Below are 21,472 nucleotides of genomic sequence, written 5' to 3' on the forward strand. Positions count from 1 at the left end.
CACCCTTAGCCAGGTTGAGATTAACATTTCGAAGGTTAAGAAGGTTTGCGAACCTTCGATGGACAGTTTCTTACATGCAAGTAGTCATATTATAGGCAAACATGCTGAAATGATACGTAGATGCATGTACCTCAAGCGGGGTGTTAGATAAATGTTTCTGCACTGATTTAAAAAAAATGCATATAGACTGAAGTATTCGCGACGGAGTGAAAGAAAAGCAAGGAGCGAAGATTTTGGCCTTAAATCAGACGGCTTGGCGTGTGCATGCGGGGGTGCAGGCGTGCAGCTGCAGCTTCGCGCCTCATCTCAGGTACCAGCCTCGATACTTGCCAGCGGCGACGATCCACTCGGCGTGGAGCGATATCGCGAAGGTGATGACGTGATGACCGTTGCAGCCTGTCTTGGCACCTTCGATTGAGATTTGCAGAGGAAGTGGCCAACTTAGAGCTCCGAGTTTCTGTTATTAGTTGACCGCATCTTCGGTCTGCTCGTCGTGCGGGCGGCCGAGCGAAGGTGACGCAGCAGTGACGTCGAGCTGTCGCGAAGTTGTTGGCAGCAGCTCCGATTCGTTCGATCGGCAGCTTTGCACAACCGCCGGCCTACAGTCACTGCCGGAAACGCGGTCTTTGCCGAGTATCCAGGGCTTTGCCGAGTGCAAACTATCGAGCACTCGGCAAAGAGCCTCTTTGCCGAGTTCTGCACTCGGTAAAGGAAAACATACGGTGAACTTCTCCTTTGCCGAGTGCCAAACACTAGGCAAAGAAAAATACTCGGCAAAGAATTTTTTACCATAGTGTCGAGCACTCAGCAAAGGTAGACACTCGGCAAACGAGCGCCAAGACGTAACGGCAATTAACGGTGTTAGTCTTTGCCGAGTGCCTAGTCGAAGATACTCGGCAAAGAGGAGTTTTGCCGAGTGACTAGGCAAGACACTCGGCAAAATATACATATTTTTTTCTTATTTTGTCCAAAATTTTTCTATGGACATCCTACATTCTCCTCAACAATATATGTAATTTAGGTTCATTTATCAAAGTGTTTGCTATATTTCATCAATTTATTTCATTTTATTGAATTTCTTGAATAATTCAAATTTGAACTACGTGGTCATTCGAATAGTGGAAAAAATGAATGAAAAATTATCATTCATGTTAATGAGCATGCTTTGAGGCCTTATCAAAGAAAGGACCAGAAATTTCAAACTTACTATTCACGAAACATGGCGACTAAATTGTGTTCAAGTCGTGTTTAAATTGTATAAAAGGCAAATTTGGTTGAAAAATTATGAAACTTGTCGAGATGTCATGTTATCATGTGAGGACACTGTGATAAAATTTTTATAAAATTTTGTGAAAGTTTGACATCTACAATGCTTAACACCTAATCGGGCTTCACATAAAATCATACACCTCTTTGGAGAACTTTCAATTTCTAAGCATCGTATGTTGTAACTTTCAGGAAACCTTGTCAGATTTTTATCATAGCTTCCCCATATGATATCATTATATCTTGACAAGTTTCATGATTTTCGAACCATATTTGCTTTTTATAAATTTTAAAAACAACTGGACAAGAAGTTCGTCGTCATGTTTCATGGATAAGAAGTTTGAAATTTCTGGTTTTTTTCTCGATAAGGTCTCAACGCATGCTTCAATAACGTGAATATCATTTTTCATTCATTGTTTTCCATTATTCGTGTGACTTGTAGTTCAAATTTCAATAATTACAAGAAATTTAATAAAATGAAATAAATTAAAGAAATATAGCAAACACTTCGAGCAATGGGCACAAATTGCACATACTGTTGCATATAATGTAAGTATCACAACAAAAAAAGTTTGGTGCCAAAAAGTGAAAAAAATGAAAATTGTTTGCCGAGTGCAAGGATAAGCACTCGGCAAATAGGTCCTTCGTCGAGTGTAGGGCTCAAGGCACTCGGCAAAGAATGTGAATATTTAAAAAAATTGGATTTCTTTCCCGAGTGCCATATCCGGGCAATCGGCAAAGAGGGGCCTTTGCCGAGTGCCAGATCTGGGACACTCGGCAAAGAGGGTGAATATGTGACTTTGAACCGGCGCACTCGACGTTATCCAAACACTCGCTCACACGCCGCTCGCTCGCTCGACAGGACACGTTGCGCCCCGACCGCCCTGGTCCAAAATTTACCCGAGGCTGGCCCATTTACCTTTCCAGCCAATCAAAACCCTAAAATCCCCACCCTCCGGCCTCCAGGCACGAGGCACGCGAAGGACTTGGCGGCGGCGACAACGCTTGTTCCCTCTTCCTTGCGAAGGTCGCAGCCGCGTGCTAGTGCCCTGGCTGGCGCCGGCCTAGCCCCTACCGAACCTTCCATGCAGCTCCTCTGCTCCACCCCCTGTCTGGCCTGCAGCTGCTGCATAGGACGCGCACATGAGGAGCTCCACCCCTGTCCGGCCGGCCTGCAGCATCTGCAGAGGATGCGCGCGTGAGCAGCTGGACCCCCTGTCCAGCCAGCAGCTGCTGCAAGGGGCGTGCGTGTGGAGAGCCACTGGCCGCCTGCCGCGAGCAGGGTACGTGCGTGCTCCTGGCCTCCGCTCCCTGTCAGTGTTGAAGGCCCTGAGAGGAGCTCTTGGAGAAGAACGTCAAGCGGCCGGACTTGAAGCAAAGCTTCCCTGTGAGTGGCTCCTGATTTTCTCTAGCGATTAAGGTTCCTCCTTTCAACTAAAGTAATTGATTTGTAGCTAGCATCTTTATTTCTATTTTGAGCCATATGATTTGCATCTGTGTGTTAAATACCAATTGGTTGTCCGTGAAGCAACATTATTTGTGATGATGTGTAGTGTAAAATTTGTAAGAAGTGATTGAAATTTTGGAGTGCATGAATGTAGTAGATTAATGTGCTCCTTTATTGCAATATTCTTTTGGTGTTATATGCAATCAGTGATAACTAATGGATTAGAGGTAGTTTCAAGTGAAATTCTACCAAAATTTTTAAAAAATTTGAATTTGATCCGATATTTTCGATATATCCTGTTTATCTGTAACCTCCGATAAATTTTTTTTCCCAGTAATTAAAACTCTGGTGCCGGGTAGCGCTCTCGCTGGGAGTGAGAGATGTCACCGGCTAGGAGTATCGTTGAGAGAACTTGGCTCACTAGTTAAGCTTCCTTGAAGCCGGGGGTACTCCAGCCTCTATCCTCTAAGTATACTTAGAGAGAGACCATATGTTAGCGTTATAAAAGAAATATTTCCGTGTACTTTGCAAGTAATTTATACTAATATGCAATCTGAAACCAGATCATTTGTGAGACTGAAGTAATTGAAATTACATATTTAATGTAGGATTAAGATAGCTACAAAGAGTGGGGTTAAATGAAGAGCTCCCCAAACTCTGGCATTATTGGTTATTGAAAAGGGAAGAATACAATCAACTAAAAGATCGATTACTCTCTCATTTCTTTTTTTTTTTTAATCAGAACCGGCAGGTGTAGCACACCATCAAGGTAGCCGCAACCTCAGCGGATACGCTGAAGCATGGGTACGCGAATACATTTATTTCATCTAACACTCAATTATGCATACTTTCTAATCACCTTGTTGCTTTTCTCGCACTCATCGTCACATGGTGGCCAGCCTTGCAACCTCTTCACGGCATTTGCTCTGTCCCACAAGGGAAAGGCGACCTCCGACGTCAGCTACAATCTGGAGGACGGGTCCGAGGCATACAGCAATGCAAGCATCCACACCCGCCTCAGTGAGTACACATCGATGGCAGGGAGGTCCATGGCCTAGAATATGATCCCACCACAGAGGACATTGACACAGAGATCGTCATGAGGGTCGGAGGAGGTAAGAAGAAAGGACGGTACTGGATTGCCGATGGCGCAATCGACTCGTCCTCTACTCCTACCCTTTCTCAGATTCGAGCAAGGAGCACGAGTGCGAGCCCAGCCATACGACCTCAGCAGGACACTTCACGCCATCAGATACAGGCACTCCAGGTTATTCCTTCTTTATCCGTCGTTCGTTGATTATTACATACCTTTTCTTTGCATTATTGTAATATTGGGGTGAAAACTGTGCAGGGCCGGCTGGAAGAAGAGACGAGGAAACGACAGGAGTTGGAGCAATGGGTGTACCTCCACCAGCTTCTCTGTTCGCGCAGCCTCCACAACCTGATCCGTACTCTACTCCTGTGAGTGGGGATAAGTTGTATTTATGTATGATCGTCATTTATCTTGTCTCACATGCAATCTCTTCTCCTCTGTGTAGAGACAATCGGCGGCATCAAATGATCCGCATGCTACGCCATCTCCAAATCAGGCAACTCCAAATCAGGCAACTCCAGATCTGCCATCTCCAAATCTGCCACCTTGGTGATGGTTCTCGAAATCGGTATGTCCTTGTTATTTTGGTTACAAATCTACATTCCTAATATTATGCATGCTTGTTGGTCAAAAAGAGTATGAAATCTTTTGTAATCAATGCCTTTTAATTTCGTAATATATTGGTACACTATCTATGCAGGAAAGAGAGGGATTTGAGAACCTTCACTTGACATGGGAAAGATTTGTTGGCGATGGCAAAGAGACTAGTTTTTGTAAAACTTGTATCGCACTTTTTAGACTTGGCATTTGAGAACCTTTATCGTTGTTAACTCTTGTGTGGTGAACTTGTGTATGTGATTTTAGTTGTGTGATGATGAGACTTTGGTAAATTTGGTTGTGTGATGATAAAACTTGGGTGAATTTGGTTGTGTACGTGAAATTTCAAATAATATGCCTATGTGAATATGTGCCTGTGTAAAATGGAGGCTCCCCATCCCGGGACGGAGAAAAAATAAAATAAAATCTTAAAAAACACTTTGCCAAGTGTACAGGAAAGGCACTCGGCAAAGTGACCTAGTCTTTGCCGAGCGCCAAGGGCAGACACTCGGCAAAGTGACCTAGTCTTTGCCGAGCGCCACGTCCCAGGCACTCGGCAAAGAGTCTAGTCTTTGCCGAGTGCCAACTCAAGGGCACTCGGCAAAGATGCCGTCATGGCCCCAAACATCGTCACGGCTACTTTTTTTTGCCGAGTGCCGTCCCAGACACTCGGCAAAGACGTTTTTACTGGTAAAATCGCTGCCGAGTGCCCTTTGCCGAGTGTTACACTTGGCAAGCCTTTACCGAGTGTAATCGGGGCTTTACCGAGTGTCCCAGACACTCGGCAAAGGGTCTGAATCCGGCAGTGAGTCTTGCTCACAACCTTCGATTCATGAATTTTCATCTCTGGATCCACCTTCGCTAGGCTGGGATAAGTCATCATATAAGAGAAACGAAAAACGAACGAAGGTTAACTATTGCAAGTATATCTGTGGTTCTGAAGTAAAAGTCCCAGCCCGTAGCAACATGATTTTTTTGCAATATTTGACAAAAATGTTAAGTTACTTATCTTATCGAAGGTTCTTGTGAGAGGAGCAAAACGACACGCAAAGGTTCTTGCTCTGTGCATGTTGGGATGAGCATCGGTCACTCATGAAAAAGATGGTCGTGCCTCCTTGGCGAAGCACTTGGGCCGAAGCTGCTGGGCTCCGGCTGGTTGCTGGTCGGCATGTGTTTTCTTCGCCTCTTGCGCTGAGCCAAGCTTGGTTATGTACACTTGAGCTTGCTTCGCCCGATTAAATAATTGGGCCGAGCTTCGATCAAGACAGAGCAGGCTTGCATAATGCGAGGCTTGCTGGCGGCTTCGGGTTGGAGTCCTGTCTGTTTTTTTACTTCGACCCTGGCTTCGTGTCTAATAACCTTCGTGTGCCCGCATGGTTGACGCCTTTTCTGCTTGCTTAACAAGACAAAACGAACGAAGGTCACGCAATCAAAATACTCATTTTGGGAACAAGGAACTTAACCTTCGCTCATATGCTTTGCTCTATTCTCTTTCTTCGGTGTTGTCTGAGCTTTTATCTCGTGTGAACCACAGTGGCGCTACTGTTGAGTTCGGACAAACCAAATCCAGACAGATTGTATAGGAAATGGTCTAAGCTCAATGTATTAATCTTAGAGTGATCGAGTGAGAACGAAAGCAAACTAGATAAGCAAGAAAGCAAATGGGTAAAAGTCCTCTCCTCAAAGCCCTAGTGCTCTATTTATAGAAACGAGGAAGCTGGCAATTTATATTTATTCCATTGGCAGGGTTGAGTATTAAAAAAAGTTTCTGAGATTAACAAACGAGTCTTTAAAACTTACAGATGGGTCCCTGGACGCTGCGAATAAGTCCCTAGACCTCACAACGAGCCATTAGATACCTAACTTAGCCTCTTTTGCACAAAGAGGAATCCCTACCCTTAGGTGATAGGCTAAGGCGCACCCCAACAAATAAAATTCACTGTTTCGTAGAGGGCAGACCGGGAGTAGTACACACCATTGAAGCGAACTCCAAAGCATAGCATCAGGTTCATTACTGAATTTAATGGTTGAAGTTAACTGAATAACTTCATCCCTTAAATATTTGCCTCCTAGGATCCTGGTAGAAGAGATATCAGCAGGATGATGGGAATCTCTGGAAGCAGATCACAGATTTCAAGTACGACACCAATTGTCCTAATGTATTTCGCCTAAAAAAAAAAGTCCTAATATATTTTGTAGATCTGATAATGGGGCTCTCGGTTTTTTGAAAAGCCTCATGTGGGCAGCTTTTTGGAGATCTGAGAAGCTTTTTCTGAATGAAAAATTCAAAAAGACATTAAGTCTAATACATAAGAACAGCTTCATCTGCCCTCAGCTAGAACTGAAACTGAAGACCCACAAGACACCGCACCGATGCTAGTCGCCGACGTAGGGCACGACGACATAACAAAGGAATCAAATCCTTCGATCTGCATTAGCGCCATCATACCATAGCTCACATAAGTCGGTGACAAGTCGGGAGCCGGTTTGCCATGTTCCAGGTACTGCATGACCTTTCGCATGCTAGGTCTTGCATTAGGCAATGGGTGCGAGCACAGTAAACCTAGTTTGAGCACGAGGGTAACCTCCTCTATGTCAAACTTTCCTGTTAGCCGTGGATCCACCGCCTCAAGGATCGATCCACTACGGTGGTGCTGAAGTACCCAGTCAACCAGCACTATACGGTTATCGTGCTCGCCATGCTCGATTGGCCTTCGTCCACAGGCCACTTCTAGGAGGAACACACCGAATGCGAAGACATCGGTTAAGGGCGTTGCCTTCCCCGTGCGCACAAGCTCCGGTGCGAGGTATCCCATGGTGCCAACAACATGGGTCGTTTGAGCATCGGTTCCATGGTCATATAACCTTGCTAGGCCAAAATCTCCCAGGTGTCCGTTCATCTGTTCGTCCAAAAGCACATTGCTTGCCTTTATATCTCGGTGGACGACGACTTTTTCCCAATCCTCGTGAAGGTACAACAGGCCTGCTGCGACGCCTTTGATGATCGAGTACCTTTTGGGCCAAAATATGGCTGGCGTATGTGGATCATGCAAGTACTTCTCAAGGCTACCATTCGACATGTAGTCATAGACCAAGAGAAGCTCGTCCTTGCGCCGGCAGTAGCCCAGTAACTGCACAAGGTTCCGGTGTCGGAGACGGCCAATGCTCACCACCTCGGCGACGAACTCCCGCACCCCTTGCCTTGAATCATGTGATATCCTCTTGACGGCGATTTCCAGATTGGATGCCGGAAGCACCCCTTTGTATACTCTCCCAAACCCTCCGACACCCAGCAGATTCCGCTCCCTGAACCCATCCGTGGCACGATGGAGATCCTTGTATGCATAGCGGTGGGGCCCGAATTCGTCTTCCCAGTCTTCTCGCACCTCGGCGAACCGGCGCCGCTGCCACACAAAGAAGAAGACCGCCGCTAGCGCCGCGGCGACGAGCAACGCGGTGGCGAGCGGCAGCACGACATCCAGGACCTTGGACCGAGGCTTGGGTCCCAGGCGTGGCAGGGCTGGAAGCTTGGAGAGGTCAAGCGGTGGGGCGGGCCCGTCCAGGCCGAAGCTCCACCCGAGCACGTAGTGGTGCGTGAACACGACCCCCGACGACGCCGAGAAGCCGACGTACATGGCGTCCGCCATGAGCGACGAAAGGTCGATGGCTTCGGAGAGAAGAGGCTTCCTGGGCTTGGGCGTGTGCAGGGGAGATAGCGTCACCTCCAGCTGCTTGGACCGGCCGTCGTAGTCCACCCACACCTGCATGGGCTTGCGGCTGTTCAGGCTCAGGTTCCGGAACGCGCCGCCGTCGTCGTAGTAGCCGGCCGGCCGGGCCTGCCGCGACACGAGGCTGTTGACGTCGATGCCTACGTGGTTGCTGTTGATGTCGCGAAACTCGGGGGTCAGGATGGTGTCCAGCTCAACCGCCAGGATGGGGTCGCTCGCCGCGCCGTTGGTCGCGTTGAGGAGGCCCAGGTACTGCCCGGCGTTCGCCGCCGCGAAGTCCGTGGTCGGCGCGACGACGAAGGCGAGCCCGTGGTCGCTCAGGCCGTCGTACCGCGACACGATGGCGAACACGAAGGACGTGGAGAAGGAGCGCGCCGCGGCGGTGGCGTTCGTCGCCGCCGGCCTGTTGAGGAAGCGGATCGGGGTCGGGTGGAAGGCGTGGGCTTTCGTCTGGTACGTGAAGTTGGTGAGCGCGAGGAGGCCGCCGGGGAGGAGGGCGGCGAGGCCGTCCAGTGTGAGGTTAGCGCCGGCGAAGCCTTGGTAGGCGAACTGGCCATCGTCCGGCGACGACGAGGCCGCCTCCCCGTGAAGGCTCAACAGTATGAGCAGAAGAAGGGGCAGCATATAGAGTTTCTTGGACACTTAGCTTGTTGGCCTGAAGAAGCCTATCTAGTAGACAAAACTCAATATGATGCAAGCCTATTGGTTTTGAGATCTTGCGATAGATGGAGCTTTTAACGGTTTGGTAGAGGAGATGCATGGTTCAAGCATAGCTGCTGAGGACGCAGGACGAAGGCCTCCGATCCAGTCCAGGGGAGGCTGGAGAGGTCATGTCTTTTCTAGAAGGCCTCCGATGACTTTGTCTGCTCCGTTGTGGATACGTCATTGGTGTAGACGACCACCGTACCACACAGAATTGAAAATTCTGCGAGAAGGCCGGCTAGCAGTTGTCACAGATTTCGACCTTTTTCAACTGTCTTTAACTTGTTTACTATACTTTCTATTTTTATTTACATATTGTATTAGATTTATTATAAATTAAACTTAGCCAACTTTAACTAAATTTATATAAAAGAATAATAACATTTACAATATCAAATTATTTCATTGAATCCACCATAAAATATATATTGATAGTGCATAGGTTAGATAGTATAGTTGTTGCTATATTGTTTATGGATTTGATCAAAGTTAACTACCTAAGTTTAACTTAGAACAAATCTAATATATATGATATGTAAATAAAAATGGAGAGAATATCTTGTGAGTTGGGCAGACGTCGTGGTCTCCACTGCTAGGTCCAAGTGATATCGTTGTCACGGCACGCGCATGGTGGTAGGAAAAAAGAAGTCGGCGTGGGTGAAAGAAACCATTCATCTTCCTATGATGACTCCAAAAAAACGTACGGTTTCACACTAAGACCATATCTTTTGCAGTTTTTTCCAAGCATCTGGTTGAGAATCGGCATATCAATTCAAATGGTCAAGCAGACTTTCGGTGCACCTTTCTCCTTTGTATCTTTCATGCATACGAATCCATAGACTTCTGGGGTTGGGATCCCTGGACCAACACGTCACTCAGTGTTACGAAAAAACGCAAGACCAACTAACACTGGGTCTGAGTTTAATTTTTTGTTTTAGGCTACACAGTAACCTCACCTACCATCTAAGCTATGATCAGTGTGTTCTTCACTACTACAGAAATAATTTTTACCGCCGGCATTTTCACCGCCTGTTCTTTAAGGACCGACAGTGAAAATGGAACATTCCTAGAAAGATCAAGATATATTTGCAGTGTTTAGTCCAAAGACTAATTTTTCCTTCTTTCCTCAGTATTTTCTATACTTTTTGTAACTACAGCATAAAGTTTGTTCGGAGGGTCGATCTTAATTGAGCCAGTTTCACTAAGATTTATAAAACAAAGTACATGTAAGTTTGCTCCTGTGCTTCAGGCAATTTGCCGTCCTTTTAAGGCAAATTGCCGTCCTTTTAAGGCAAATTTGCTTCAGGCAATTTGCTCCTGTGCTTCAGGCAATTTGCCGTCCTTTTAAGGCAATTTGCCGTCCTATTAGTTGGAATTTCTGAAAACAAATTTTAAAGAGAAATAAAACCATTACCGTCCTTATTTGTGTTATATATATTAGTTGGAATGTTTGAACACAAATTTACAAACTTATTGGAAAATCCACTAATTTCCACAAAGTGCTAGCTAGTTAATCTGATGAATAATAACATATAACAATAGAAACTATGAGAGACTAGTACAATGGAGTCCAACTCAATTATTCTCGGACACACAGCAGGCACTCTGTCACCTTCCTCCGGAGAGATCAGAGATGACACCAAAGCTCATGGATGACACATACGACTTTATTGCATTCGTGTTCAATTCCGGGCTGTGCATCCACTCCAGCATGGTCGAGCTGAGGTATGCCGCCGGCGACGAGTCCGGGAGGAGCATGTCGCCGTCGAGGTACTGCATGACCTGCCGCATCGTTGGCCTTCCGTTGGGAAGTGGGTGCGAGCACAGAAGCCCAAGCTTTAGCACTAGAGAAACCTCGTCAAGATTAAACCTGCTGTTCAGCATCCTGGTGTCCGCTGCCTTAGTGATCGAACCATTGCGCCAATGCTCGGCAACCCAATCCACGAGCATGACGCCGTTGTTTCCCTCGTCTTGCTTAATCGGCCTTCGGCCACAGGTGACCTCCAGAACGAACGCCCCGAAGGCGAAGACGTCGGTGGATGGGGTTGCCTTGCCGGTGTGCCCTAGTTCAGGGGCTAGGTATCCCATGGTGCCGACCACGTGTGTGGTCCGCGCATCCGATCCATGGTCGTACAACCTCGCCAGGCCGAAATCCCCTAACCTCCCGTTCATCTGGTCATCCAGGAGCACGTTGCTTGCCTTGACATCTCGATGGATGACGATTTGCTCCCAGTCCTCATGGAGGTATGAGAGACCCGAAGCCACTCCCCGGATGATGTGGAGTCGCTGGGGCCAATCCAATGTACCACCCTTGCTACGGTCGTGGAGGTACTTGTCCAGGCTACCATTTGGCATGTAATCGTAGACCAGGAGAAGCTGCCCCTTTCGCCGGCAATAGCCGAGCAACTGCACGAGGTTGCGGTGGCGCAGCCGGCGCATGCTCGCGACCTCGGCGATGAACTCCTTCATCCCCTGCCTCGACTCGTGGGACACCCTCTTCACAGCGACCTCCATGGCGGACTTGCGGAGAACGCCCTTGTAGACGCTCCCGAAGCCTCCTGCCCCGAGAAGGTTGGTGTCGCTGAACCCCTTGGTCGCCTGAAACAGGTCCTTGTAGGAGAACCGGTGCGGCCCGAACTCGGCCTCCCATTCCTCGACGACCTCCGAGTACCTGAGATGCCGCCGCACCAGGACGTAGGCAGCGGCGCCCACGGCGAGGACCACGGCCGCCGACGCTATGGGCAGCACGATCTCCAGCACCTTGGACCGTGGCTTGGGCCCGCTCGGCGGCAAGGCGGGCAGCGACGAGATGTTCAGCGCCGGAGCCGGCCCGTCCAGCGCGAAGCTCCAGCCGACGACGAAGTGGCGCGAGAAGAGGATCCCCGTGGCCGACGCGAACCCCACGTACGCCGTGTCCTGCTGCGCCACTACGGCGGAGAGGTCCACGGCGGTGCGCAGCAGGGGCTTCTTGGGCCTGGCGACGCCGAGGGGAGCCATGGTCACGGTGACCTCCGTGGCGGCGCCGTCGTAGTCCACCCACACCTGCATCGCCTTCCGGCTGATCAGGCTCAGGTTCTGGAACCGCCCCGTGCCGTCGTCGTAGTAGCCGGCATCGGCGGAGCCCCGCGACACTAAGCTGTCCAGGTCGACGCCGACGTGGTTGCTGCTGATGTCGCGGCACTCGGCGTTGAGGAGGGTATCCAGCTCCACGGCGAAGATGTGGGCGCCCCGGTTGGTGTTGCGGGTGCCGTTGAGGAGGCCCATGAACTGGCCCGGCAGCGCGGCCGAGAGCACCTCCCTTGACGTAGTGACGAAGAACGCCATGCCGGGGCTGCTCAGGTCGATGTACTGCCCGAAGATGGCGAAGACGAAGGTGGTCGAGAAGGACCGCGCGGCGCGGAGCGGCACCGGGGACGGGTGGAAGGCGTGCCCTTTCTTCTGGATGGTGCCGTTGGTGAGCATGAGGAGGCCGTTCGGCGTGACCGTAGCCACGCCGTCGAGGGCGAGCTCCGCGCCCGCGAAGCCATTGTAGGCGAACTGCCGGCCGTCGCCGCCGCCGCCGCTGGCCGCAAGACAGCAGGGACCGGCGGCCACGAGCAAGAGAAGTGACGTAGTGATCAAGTGGAGAAGCTCGGGAGGCATGATGGCTTGGGCTTCTGCATCAATTTGGTGCTGGGACGGCGCTGCAAGAAACGCCCTGTCTCTCAGGTGCTTGAATGATTTGTGTTTTGTCTTGGAGTGACGCGGTCAAGATCGAGAAAATCTCGGGGAGCCGTTCGTGGTCTGGTCTCTGGTGCCTCTCGTTATTCCACGAACACCTACAGACTGAAAGGCATGGATGGAAGAATCGGGTTAACAACGAGCACAGGAGCGTGCTGCAACTGCAGTCTGGACTTGACTGTTGAGTCGATCGGGTGCTAGAATAATGCCATCGGACCGAGTAAGAGCGTGCACTGGCGACTGAAGAAACGCAAGCTTCCCTTCTCCTAGCTCCGCCAGTTTAGACTCAGATCCTGCCCCTCTCTCTTCGTTCCCGGCGAGCTCGCCGGCGGCGAGAGGGAGTGGGCTGGCCCCTTCTTCGGTTTAGTTTTTATAGTGTTTAGCTTTTAGTAGTTGTCTGGATGGGCGTCCGGCGGAGACTAGAGCTTCGCCGAGTCTCCCTCGTCGCTGCGATGGTCGTCGTCACCAGTTTCCTAACCGCCGCCGCCCACCGAAGAGACGAGGTGAGCAATATAAATCCGCATCCCTCCTCACATCCCAATCGGTGTGCTTCGGTCTCCGGATCTGCGCGCCACCAGCCGGATCAGCTTGCCCCCGCTCCTGACCTGTTTGGTTACCCTCCGCCCGTGTCGCCTCATCCTCTGCCTTGCCGGGGTTCGTCAGGGCGACCTGTCACCATCATCCTTCACCGCCGCACCCACCACTGGAATTAACCATGTTGCAGCTGAGCTTCAATCAACAGCGCGCCATCTGCTTCTTCCCCTTCGGCAACGTCGTCGTCATCGTAGCAGCAAGCCGGCCACCACAGGTTCGGAGACGATCGTCATCGTAGCAGCAAGCCGATCTTTTACCCTCCGCCGACGGTGGAACAAACAACTTATGTTCGTCGGAGACGATCGTCACCAACGGCTTCATCGATCCACATCAATCTCAGCTACTGCCGCGAGGCCCTTTGATGCCACCGGCATCAGTCTACGGCAACCTGCTCGCCAGCGCCGGTGAGGTCAACACCGAAGAAGCTTCCTGTCGACGCGTGGACAGCGATAGCCTCAACTTTTTGACGCGTGGTTGTGTACGTGTTGATCTTTGCAGCTGTTGTGTCAGGGCTCTAGTGTCAAAAACACCTTCGTCCAGGGTGTGTTTGTAATAGTTCTGCATGTTTAATATATTCCTGCTTTTATAAAAAAAAAGCTAGAAAGCCATCAGTATCATCAGTTGTCCTTCTCCAACAGCTGCGTCCACCGGCAGATGAAGGCTAGACTATGCATATCGTAGTTGACTTATTATCAGTGTGAGGGCATGTATACGTCAGCCTTCCCAACATGAGTGTTGTATTTTTGTTGGGGAGAGAAGTATATTTGTTGAGTTAGCGGAGAGAGAAGGAAGAGAGATGCCTGCCTTCCGTTAGCTAATTTTTAGCTCATATTTAACCACCTATTTGGATCATCTAAAGCTGTCTCTGGATCCAAACAGAAATGGTTTCTTAGGGATGCCATCCCTACATGATATAATATATATATATATTGTATTTACTTAAGCTTTACCTCTTCGTAATCAAGAGAGAAGACTATTTATCCCGTTGTACTACTAGTAGATTCTTCTCTTCATCTCTCATTTTATATTAAATATTTTCTTTTAAAAGCACACACTACTACAGAATATATTTTCAGCACTGCTATTTTTACTATCGATTCTTTAAAAATCGGAGGTCAAATATTTTCACTATCAGCTCTAAATAAAGTAGGTGGATGTAGTAGAGGATAGGACCGGTTATGAAAATCAGTTATCAGTGCCGGTCGATAATATAGGCCGGTGGTGATAATCTATTTTTACCGCCATCCCGTGCTACGGGCCGGTGGTGAAAATTTATCACCACCAGTCTTAAAACCACGGTGAAAATTGGTATTTTCACAACGAACGCCTAAACCGGCGGTGAAAATCAATTTGTAGTAGCAACGTGCATTAAATATTAGATATAGCATTGGAGATTAACCTATCGTAATCCATGGAGTGCCAAAAAGTCTCAAAGAAAAAAAAGCAAGTCTCATCAAGCACTATTGTGATCAACAGTCTTAGTAGTCGGTTGACAATAAGTGAAATGTTGAAGGAAAATCGTGAAGGCTGACACCATGAGTCAAAAGTTGCAGGAAAGTCTTGAAGGCTGACGACGCCACCATGAATTGAGATGAAAACTCCTTCCAATCGTCTTCCAAGTTACTACCTTCCGTAAGTAAAGCTTGACGTTTCAGACAAGCCAAGCAAAATCAGCAGCGAACATGTTGGTCCTGTGTCTGAAACGTCAACTTTTCTTGCCTTGAAGTATAGCTAATTCAAATTCTATTGTGCTATGGTCAACAGAATAATAATTCCTATCGGTGTCTACTAGTTTATGCAACAAGTCTAAAGCATTACTGTGATCAGCAGTCTTAGTCATCAGTTGTCACAGAGCCGGCGGTCAAATACCGGCGGTCAAATATTTTCACTACCGACTCTAAATAAAGTAGGTGGATGTAATGGAGGATAGAACCGGTTGTGAAAATCAGTTATCACTGCCGGTTGATAACATTGGCCGGCGGTGATAATCTATTTTTACCGTCGCCCCGTGCTACAGGCCGGTGGTGATTTTCACCACGATCTTAATACCGTGGTGAAAATGAGTATTTTCACAACCGACGTCTAAACCGTCGGTAAAAATGGGTTAGGACAAGCGGTGAAAATCAATATATAGTAGTGATGTGCATTAAATATTAGATATAGCACTAGAGATTAACCTATCGTAATCCACGGAGTGCCAAGAAGTCTTAAAGAAAAAACTGCAAGTCTCATCAAGCACTATTGCGATCAACAATCTTAGTAGTCGGTTGACAATAAGTGAAATGTTGAAGGAAAATCGTGGAGGCTGACACCATGAATCAAAAGTTGTAGGAAAGTCTTGAAGGCTGACGACGCACCATGAATTGAGATGAAAACTCCTTCCAATCGTCTTCCAAGTTACTACCTTCCGTAAGTAAAGCTTGACGTTTCAGACAAGCCAAGCAAAATCAGCAGCGAACATGTTGGTCCTGTGTCTGAAACGTCAACTTTTCTTGCCTTGAAGTATAGCTAATTCAAATTCTATTGTGCTATGCTCAACAGAATAATAATTCCTGTCGGTGTCTACTAGTTTATGCAACAAGTCTAAAGCATTATTTTGATCAGCAGTCTTAGTCATCAGTCGTCGCAGAATGAAAGAAAGATTGTAGAAAAATCTTGGAAGCTGACACCATGACGAAAACTTGTTGGAAAATCTTGGAGGCTGACGCCATGAATGAAAAGTTCTACCCTCAATAGGATCTCTGTCTGTCTAGTAGTTATGCCATGTGTGAATACATTTGTCAGTGTTGTAACCCTATTTGGTGTATTTCATGACTTTTTGGTCCATTGAGTGCCAACAGTCCAACAAGTCTCCTCAAGTACTATTGTGATCAACACTCAACAGTCTAGCTAGTTGTCGCCTTGTTGGTCGTCTCGCACAATATGAAAGATTGTAGGAAAATCTTGGAGGCTGACACCATGAATGAGAAGTTGTAGAAAACTCTTGGAGGCTGACGCCATCGGTGAAAATTTTTCAAATCGTATTCCAAGTTACTAGGTAATTCCTGACTTTTATAGTACAGTTAGGTGGGAAACAACAACTTTTTCAGTGAGTGCCGGATTAATTAGGGCTAGAACACAAACAGACCCTATAGCAACTTTTTCAACAAGCAGAATACATGCATTTTTAAATGGCTGTATCTTTATTTAATGCATGTCCCTTTTCCAAAAATATTCTCATGGGCAATATGTCTTGTGCAGAAATTACCAGTAGTTCAACATGACGAGGGCCATCTGCAAAGAGAAATCAATCATGCTGGAGTTATCTTTTTGAAGAATAAAATTCGCCAATGCCTTGATTTCAGGCATGCAAGGATGCCCCCCACCACTCCATCGATGCTATATTTGTGACAACAACGTTGAGATAGATGTTTCTCCTTTTTTGACCCTTGGTAATGATTATTTAGCTTAACTTAATTGTTCTGATTTACTTAACCTAACGTTGAGATGTTTCAGCAATGTTCTTCACCTTTTATCTTAATTTAATGGTTCTGATTTACTTAACCTCAGTAAGGACTGCATTAACCGATATATTTTTAAAGTAAGATAGCAAGTTTGGGGCAGTGAGCAAAAACTGATTGGGGTATAATTAAGTTTTTTTTGTGCTGGACTTGGTGGTGGCTTTTGGTGCTGGTCTTGATGGTGGCCTAGTGCTAGGACTGGACTTCGCCTTGGCCTAAGTGTCTTGACACTTACTCCTCTTTGTCGAGTGAGGAGATCGAACATCTGCAAGTGCTTTGCCTCAGGTAGCAAGTTCTGGTGCAGGTATTGATGCTGCATGTGAACTGTCTTCCTACCTTGACGGAGTCGCTGTCAGCTAGTACAAAAGTAACTTCAACATATTGAACCAGTTGCATAAGCATAAACTAATAACATATCTAGTTATTTCCATCTTATCTAAGGATGCTATGATTCAGAATCTTCCTTTAGTCTAAGACTATAGGTTCATCAAGGAGCGGCGAAATCATCCGTGCCCTGAGTTGGTTGAGATGTTGGCCTCGGTGAAGGATTAGGAGCAACGGAGAAGCAAGAGCTCATCGTAGCATGGACAACTGGAACTTGAAGAATGTTTTTGAAAAAATTGTACCTTAATGATGAAACTCAAAATGTGCAATGCATTTGAACCTTAATAACCAAGCTGGGATGTATTCTTTAGAATTTTCTCATGAGGTGTGAGTTCTTACCTAGAAAGATTTTAATGAGGCGGCTCGGCAAAGGAGGACACTCGGCAAACGAGCGCCACGCAATTAACGGCGTCATTCTTTGCCGAGTGCCTGCTCGAAGACACTCGGCAAAGAGGCGTTTTGCCGAGTGACTGGACAAAACACTCGGCAAAATGTACATTTTTTTGTCTTTATTTTGTCCAAATTTTTTTTATTGTCATCCTACATTCTTCTTAACAACATATATAATTTAGATTCATTTCTCAAAGTGTCTACTATATTTCGTCAATTTATTTTATTTTATTGAATTTCTTGAATAATTCAAATTTGAACTGCGTGGTCATTCGAATAGTGGAAAAAATGAATGAAAAATTATTATTTATGTTAATGAGCATGATTTGATGCCTTATCAAAAACATGACCTGAAATTTTAAAACTACTATTTACAAAATATGGCGACTAAATTGTGTTCGAGTCGTATTTAAATTGTATAAAAGGCAAATTTGGTCGGAAAATTATGAAACTTATCGAAATGTCATGTTATCATGTGAGGATATTGTGATAAAATTTTTATATGGTTTCGTGAAAGTTTGCAATCTACGATGCTTAACACCTAATCGATCTATATATAAAATCATACACCTCTTTGGAAAACATTCAATTTGTAAGCATCGTATGTTGTAACTTTAAAGAAACCTCGTCAGATTTTTATCATAGCTTCTCCATATGATATCATTACATCTCGAGAAGTTTCATAATTTTCGGACCATATTTGCTTTTTATACATTTTAAAAACAACTGAACAATAAGTTCGTCGTCATATTTCGTGGACAACAAATTTGAAATTTCTAGTTTTTTTCTCGATAAGGTCTCAACACATGCTTCAATAACGTGAATATCATTTTTTGATTCATTATTTTCCATTATTCGTGTGACTTGTAGTTCAAATTCTAATAATTACAAGAAATTCAATAAAATAAAATAAATTGATGAAATATAGCAAACACTTCGATTAATGGGCACAAATTGCACATATTGTTGCATATAATATAAGTATCACAGCAAAAAAGTTTGGTGCCAAATGGGTGTAAAAAATTAAAATTGTTTGCCAAGTGCCTGTTCTGGGCGCTCGGCAAAGCCTCCTCTTTGCCGAGTGCCTCCGATCTTCGGCACTGGACAAATCCTCCTAGGCTTTGCCGAGTGTCCCAGATCTGGGGCACTCGGCAAAGACGGGATATATATCCCGCCCGTTACCCACGCGCTTTTCAATTCAGCCGCTTTCGCGCCCGCGCCCGCGCCCCCTCCCCCGGCCCCGCCGCGCCGCCGCCGCTCCCCCGGCCCGCGCCCCCGGCCTGCGCCCCCGCCGCCGCCGCATCCCCGGCCTGCGCCCCCGCCGCCGCCGCGCCCCCGGCCGGGCCCCCCGCCGCGCCCCTGGCCCGAGCCGCCGCCGGGCCCCCCGCCACGCCCCCGACCCGCGCCCCCGGCCCGAGCCGCCGCCGCGCCCCCGGCCCGTGCCCCCGCCGTGCCCCCGGCCCGAGCCGCCGCAGGTTCAGACACTCGCAGTTTTACTATCCTAAGTGAAAACGTGTGGAATGGTTACTGTATTTTCGCATGCTTTTCTAGCTAGAGCGTTGTGGCCTTGCCTGCCTCTGTATTTTACCGACAAACTCGACTTAGCTAACAATAACCTCACAGGTTCTATACCGATTGAGTTTGCCAACTTGACATCAATAGGGCAACAAAAAACAGACTCGTTTGTGATATTGGTCGAAAACTTCACTGCATATCCATATTTTGGCCGTGTTGATATAGACTGGAAGGGTCATGACGAGATATTTCAAAGAACAGTGTAGCAGAGGGGTCGTCACGGAGGGGGAGGGGAGGAGGGGGATGGGGATGGGGAGCTCACAGGGGCCCTCGCAGGACGACACGGAGGAGGAGGCACAGTTGCCTACGCTGGATGAGGTGCAGGAGAGGGACGAGGAGGTGCAGGAGAGGGACAAGGAGTCGCAGGAGGAGGACGAGGATTTGCAGCACACCGCCTCTGGTTCCACGGGCTCTGGTTCCGCAGCCTCTGATGCGTCGAGAGTCTACTTGCGAGGTCCCTCGAGTCTCCCTCACCGACCGATACCTCGTGACAGGTGCCCGCTGATTACTCCCGATAAGAACAGGTAACTTTAAATATTTTCACCACTTCTACATGTTATATGTTCAAATCTGGAATAGAAAGTAATGATTTTTCTTAATCACTTGTGCAGGGGTTGGAAGATTGTGCAGCCTGGAGCTTCTCACAAGCGCACCGTCAATGGCATCATCGGTATTCTATGCAGACAACACTTTCCTGGCATGGTTGAGTACGGCGGAGTGTGGGAGCCCGCCTATACGTTTGAGCACTACGCCGCAGCCCCCGATGCTGAAGATCGGGAGGGTAGGGTATTCAGCAACAAGGTGGAGCGGGTGAAGGGGGAGCTGTGGGTAAGTGCTCGATAAATCGCATATTAATTGCATAATTTTATACCATAAATGAATGAGATCCATTGTGTTTGTATATGTAGGATTTCTTCAGATGCGAGGCTGGTAAAGAGGGCGAGGCAGATGTGGTGATCACCAACTGCTGCAAGAAACTGGTCTGGGAGATGCACTACGAGGCGCGTATCCAAGCCGTTAGAAATTACCATGCCACCGTCCTTGGACAAAGGGTCACCAAAGAAGAAGCAAGAACAATTTATTTGACTCCGGAGCAGTACATGCAGGTAAAGAACAAAACGACTGTGGCTTGATTCTTTTTCTACATTAGGATGGCTTAATTTCATCTTCTAATACGTCATGCATGTACTTGGTGTCTTGTAGGTGACTCCTAATTGGTGCATCTCGTTTCTCGATTGCTGGCGACACATAGTGCAGAAGTGGTGCTCCGAGGAGTGGGAGGAGAATCACGTTGCTTGCCGGGAGCGACGTTTGTTGATGCCAGGTGTAGCACACCATCAAGGCAGCCGCAACCTCAGCGGATATGCTGAAGCATGGGTACACGAATACATTTATTTCATCTAACACTCAATTATGCATGCTTTCTAATCATCTTGTTGCTTTTCTCGCAGTCATCGTCACATGGTGGCCAGCCTTGCAATCTCTTCACGGCATTTGCTCTGTCCCACAAGGGCCCGAGGCATACAGCAATGCGAGCATCCACAGCCGCCTCAGTGACTACACATCGATGGCAAGAGAGGTCCATGGCCCAGAATATGATCCCACCACAGAGGATCTTGACACAGAGATCGTCATGAGGGTCGGAGGAGGTAAGAAAAAAGGACAGTACTGGATTGCCGATGGCGCAATCGACTCGTCCTCTACTCCTACACTTTCTCAGATCCGAGCAAGGAGCACGAGTGCGAGCCTAGCCATACGACCTCGGCAGGACACTTCACGCCATCAGATACAGGCACTCTAGGTTATTCCTTCTTTGTCCGTCGTTCGTTGATCATTACATACGTTTTGTTTGCATTATTGTAACATTGGGGTGAAAACTGTGCAGGGCCGGCTGGAAGAAGAGACGAGGAAACGATAGGAGTTGAAGCAAAGGATGAGTGATGTACTTGCTGCAACGAGTGTACCTCCTCCAGCTTCTCTGTTCGCGCAACCTCCACCACCTGATCCGTACTCTACTCCTGTAAGTGTAGCATCTTTCCCGCTTCATTCAGAACTTAGTAGATCCCCACACATATATTCTGCTAAATTGTACGTACTCCACCGCCGTGTCACCTCGCTGCTGCTGCTAGCTAGCTCTCTAGCTTACGCATGCAGCTTCTGCATATGGTCGGCTCGGCTCTAGCTTGCACGGCCTACGAGTCGATCTACTACACAGTCATATATATATCGCTCTCCTAGTATTGTTGGAACCTGCAACTAGAGACCTTTGTTTTGGGCAATTGCCTTGTTGAATTATTGTTTCATGTTTCATTTAGAATGCTTTAGTAGCAGTGCATCAGTATCTCAGTGTATGTCATGTGAAGTATTTACTGGTACAACATCAAATGCATGGTTTTAGTTCAGAACTGCTATTTGAGATACTACTCCAGTGATGTTTGTTTTATTTTGTTCTCACTATGTGTGTGCCTGTAGTGTT

The 21,472-nt window shown here is 47.5% G+C and overlaps 2 protein-coding genes across 3 annotated transcripts; both read right to left on the reverse strand.

Moving 5' to 3' along the window:
• Positions 1–6,623: 6,623 nt before the first annotated feature.
• On the reverse strand, positions 6,624–8,925 carry LOC112878900 (L-type lectin-domain containing receptor kinase IV.1-like). 2 transcript variants are annotated; one of them, XM_025943161.1, is made up of 2 exons: positions 8,276–8,925; positions 6,624–8,164 (listed from the first exon to the last, which is right to left on the reverse strand). In XM_025943161.1, exons 1-2 carry the CDS (start codon positions 8,753–8,755, stop codon positions 6,725–6,727), a joined length of 1,920 nt encoding a protein of 639 aa, XP_025798946.1. In that variant the 5' UTR covers positions 8,756–8,925; the 3' UTR covers positions 6,624–6,724. The 2 variants fall into 2 exon arrangements, with proteins under 2 accessions (XP_025798946.1, XP_025798945.1); XM_025943160.1 differs by having other exon boundaries at positions 6,624–8,925.
• A 1,311-nt stretch (positions 8,926–10,236) lies between these two features.
• LOC112900683 (L-type lectin-domain containing receptor kinase IV.1-like) lies at positions 10,237–12,949 on the reverse strand. The gene has a single exon (XM_025969515.1). It carries the CDS (start codon positions 12,473–12,475, stop codon positions 10,442–10,444), a length of 2,034 nt encoding a protein of 677 aa, XP_025825300.1. The 5' UTR covers positions 12,476–12,949; the 3' UTR covers positions 10,237–10,441.
• Between the last annotated feature and the right edge of the window lie 8,523 nt (positions 12,950–21,472).

The sequence above is a fragment of the Panicum hallii genome, chromosome 1 (genome assembly GCF_002211085.1).
Source record: "Panicum hallii strain FIL2 chromosome 1, PHallii_v3.1, whole genome shotgun sequence".
NCBI classification, from domain to species: domain Eukaryota; kingdom Viridiplantae; phylum Streptophyta; class Magnoliopsida; order Poales; family Poaceae; genus Panicum; species Panicum hallii.

What these genes read in the sequence shown, in the direction of transcription:
- LOC112878900 (XM_025943160.1), bottom strand. Translation starts at nt 8,755, where the DNA reads ATGCTGCCCCTTCTTCTGCTCATACTGTTGAGCCTTCACGGGGAGGCG.
- LOC112900683 (XM_025969515.1), bottom strand. Translation starts at nt 12,475, where the DNA reads ATGCCTCCCGAGCTTCTCCACTTGATCACTACGTCACTTCTCTTGCTC.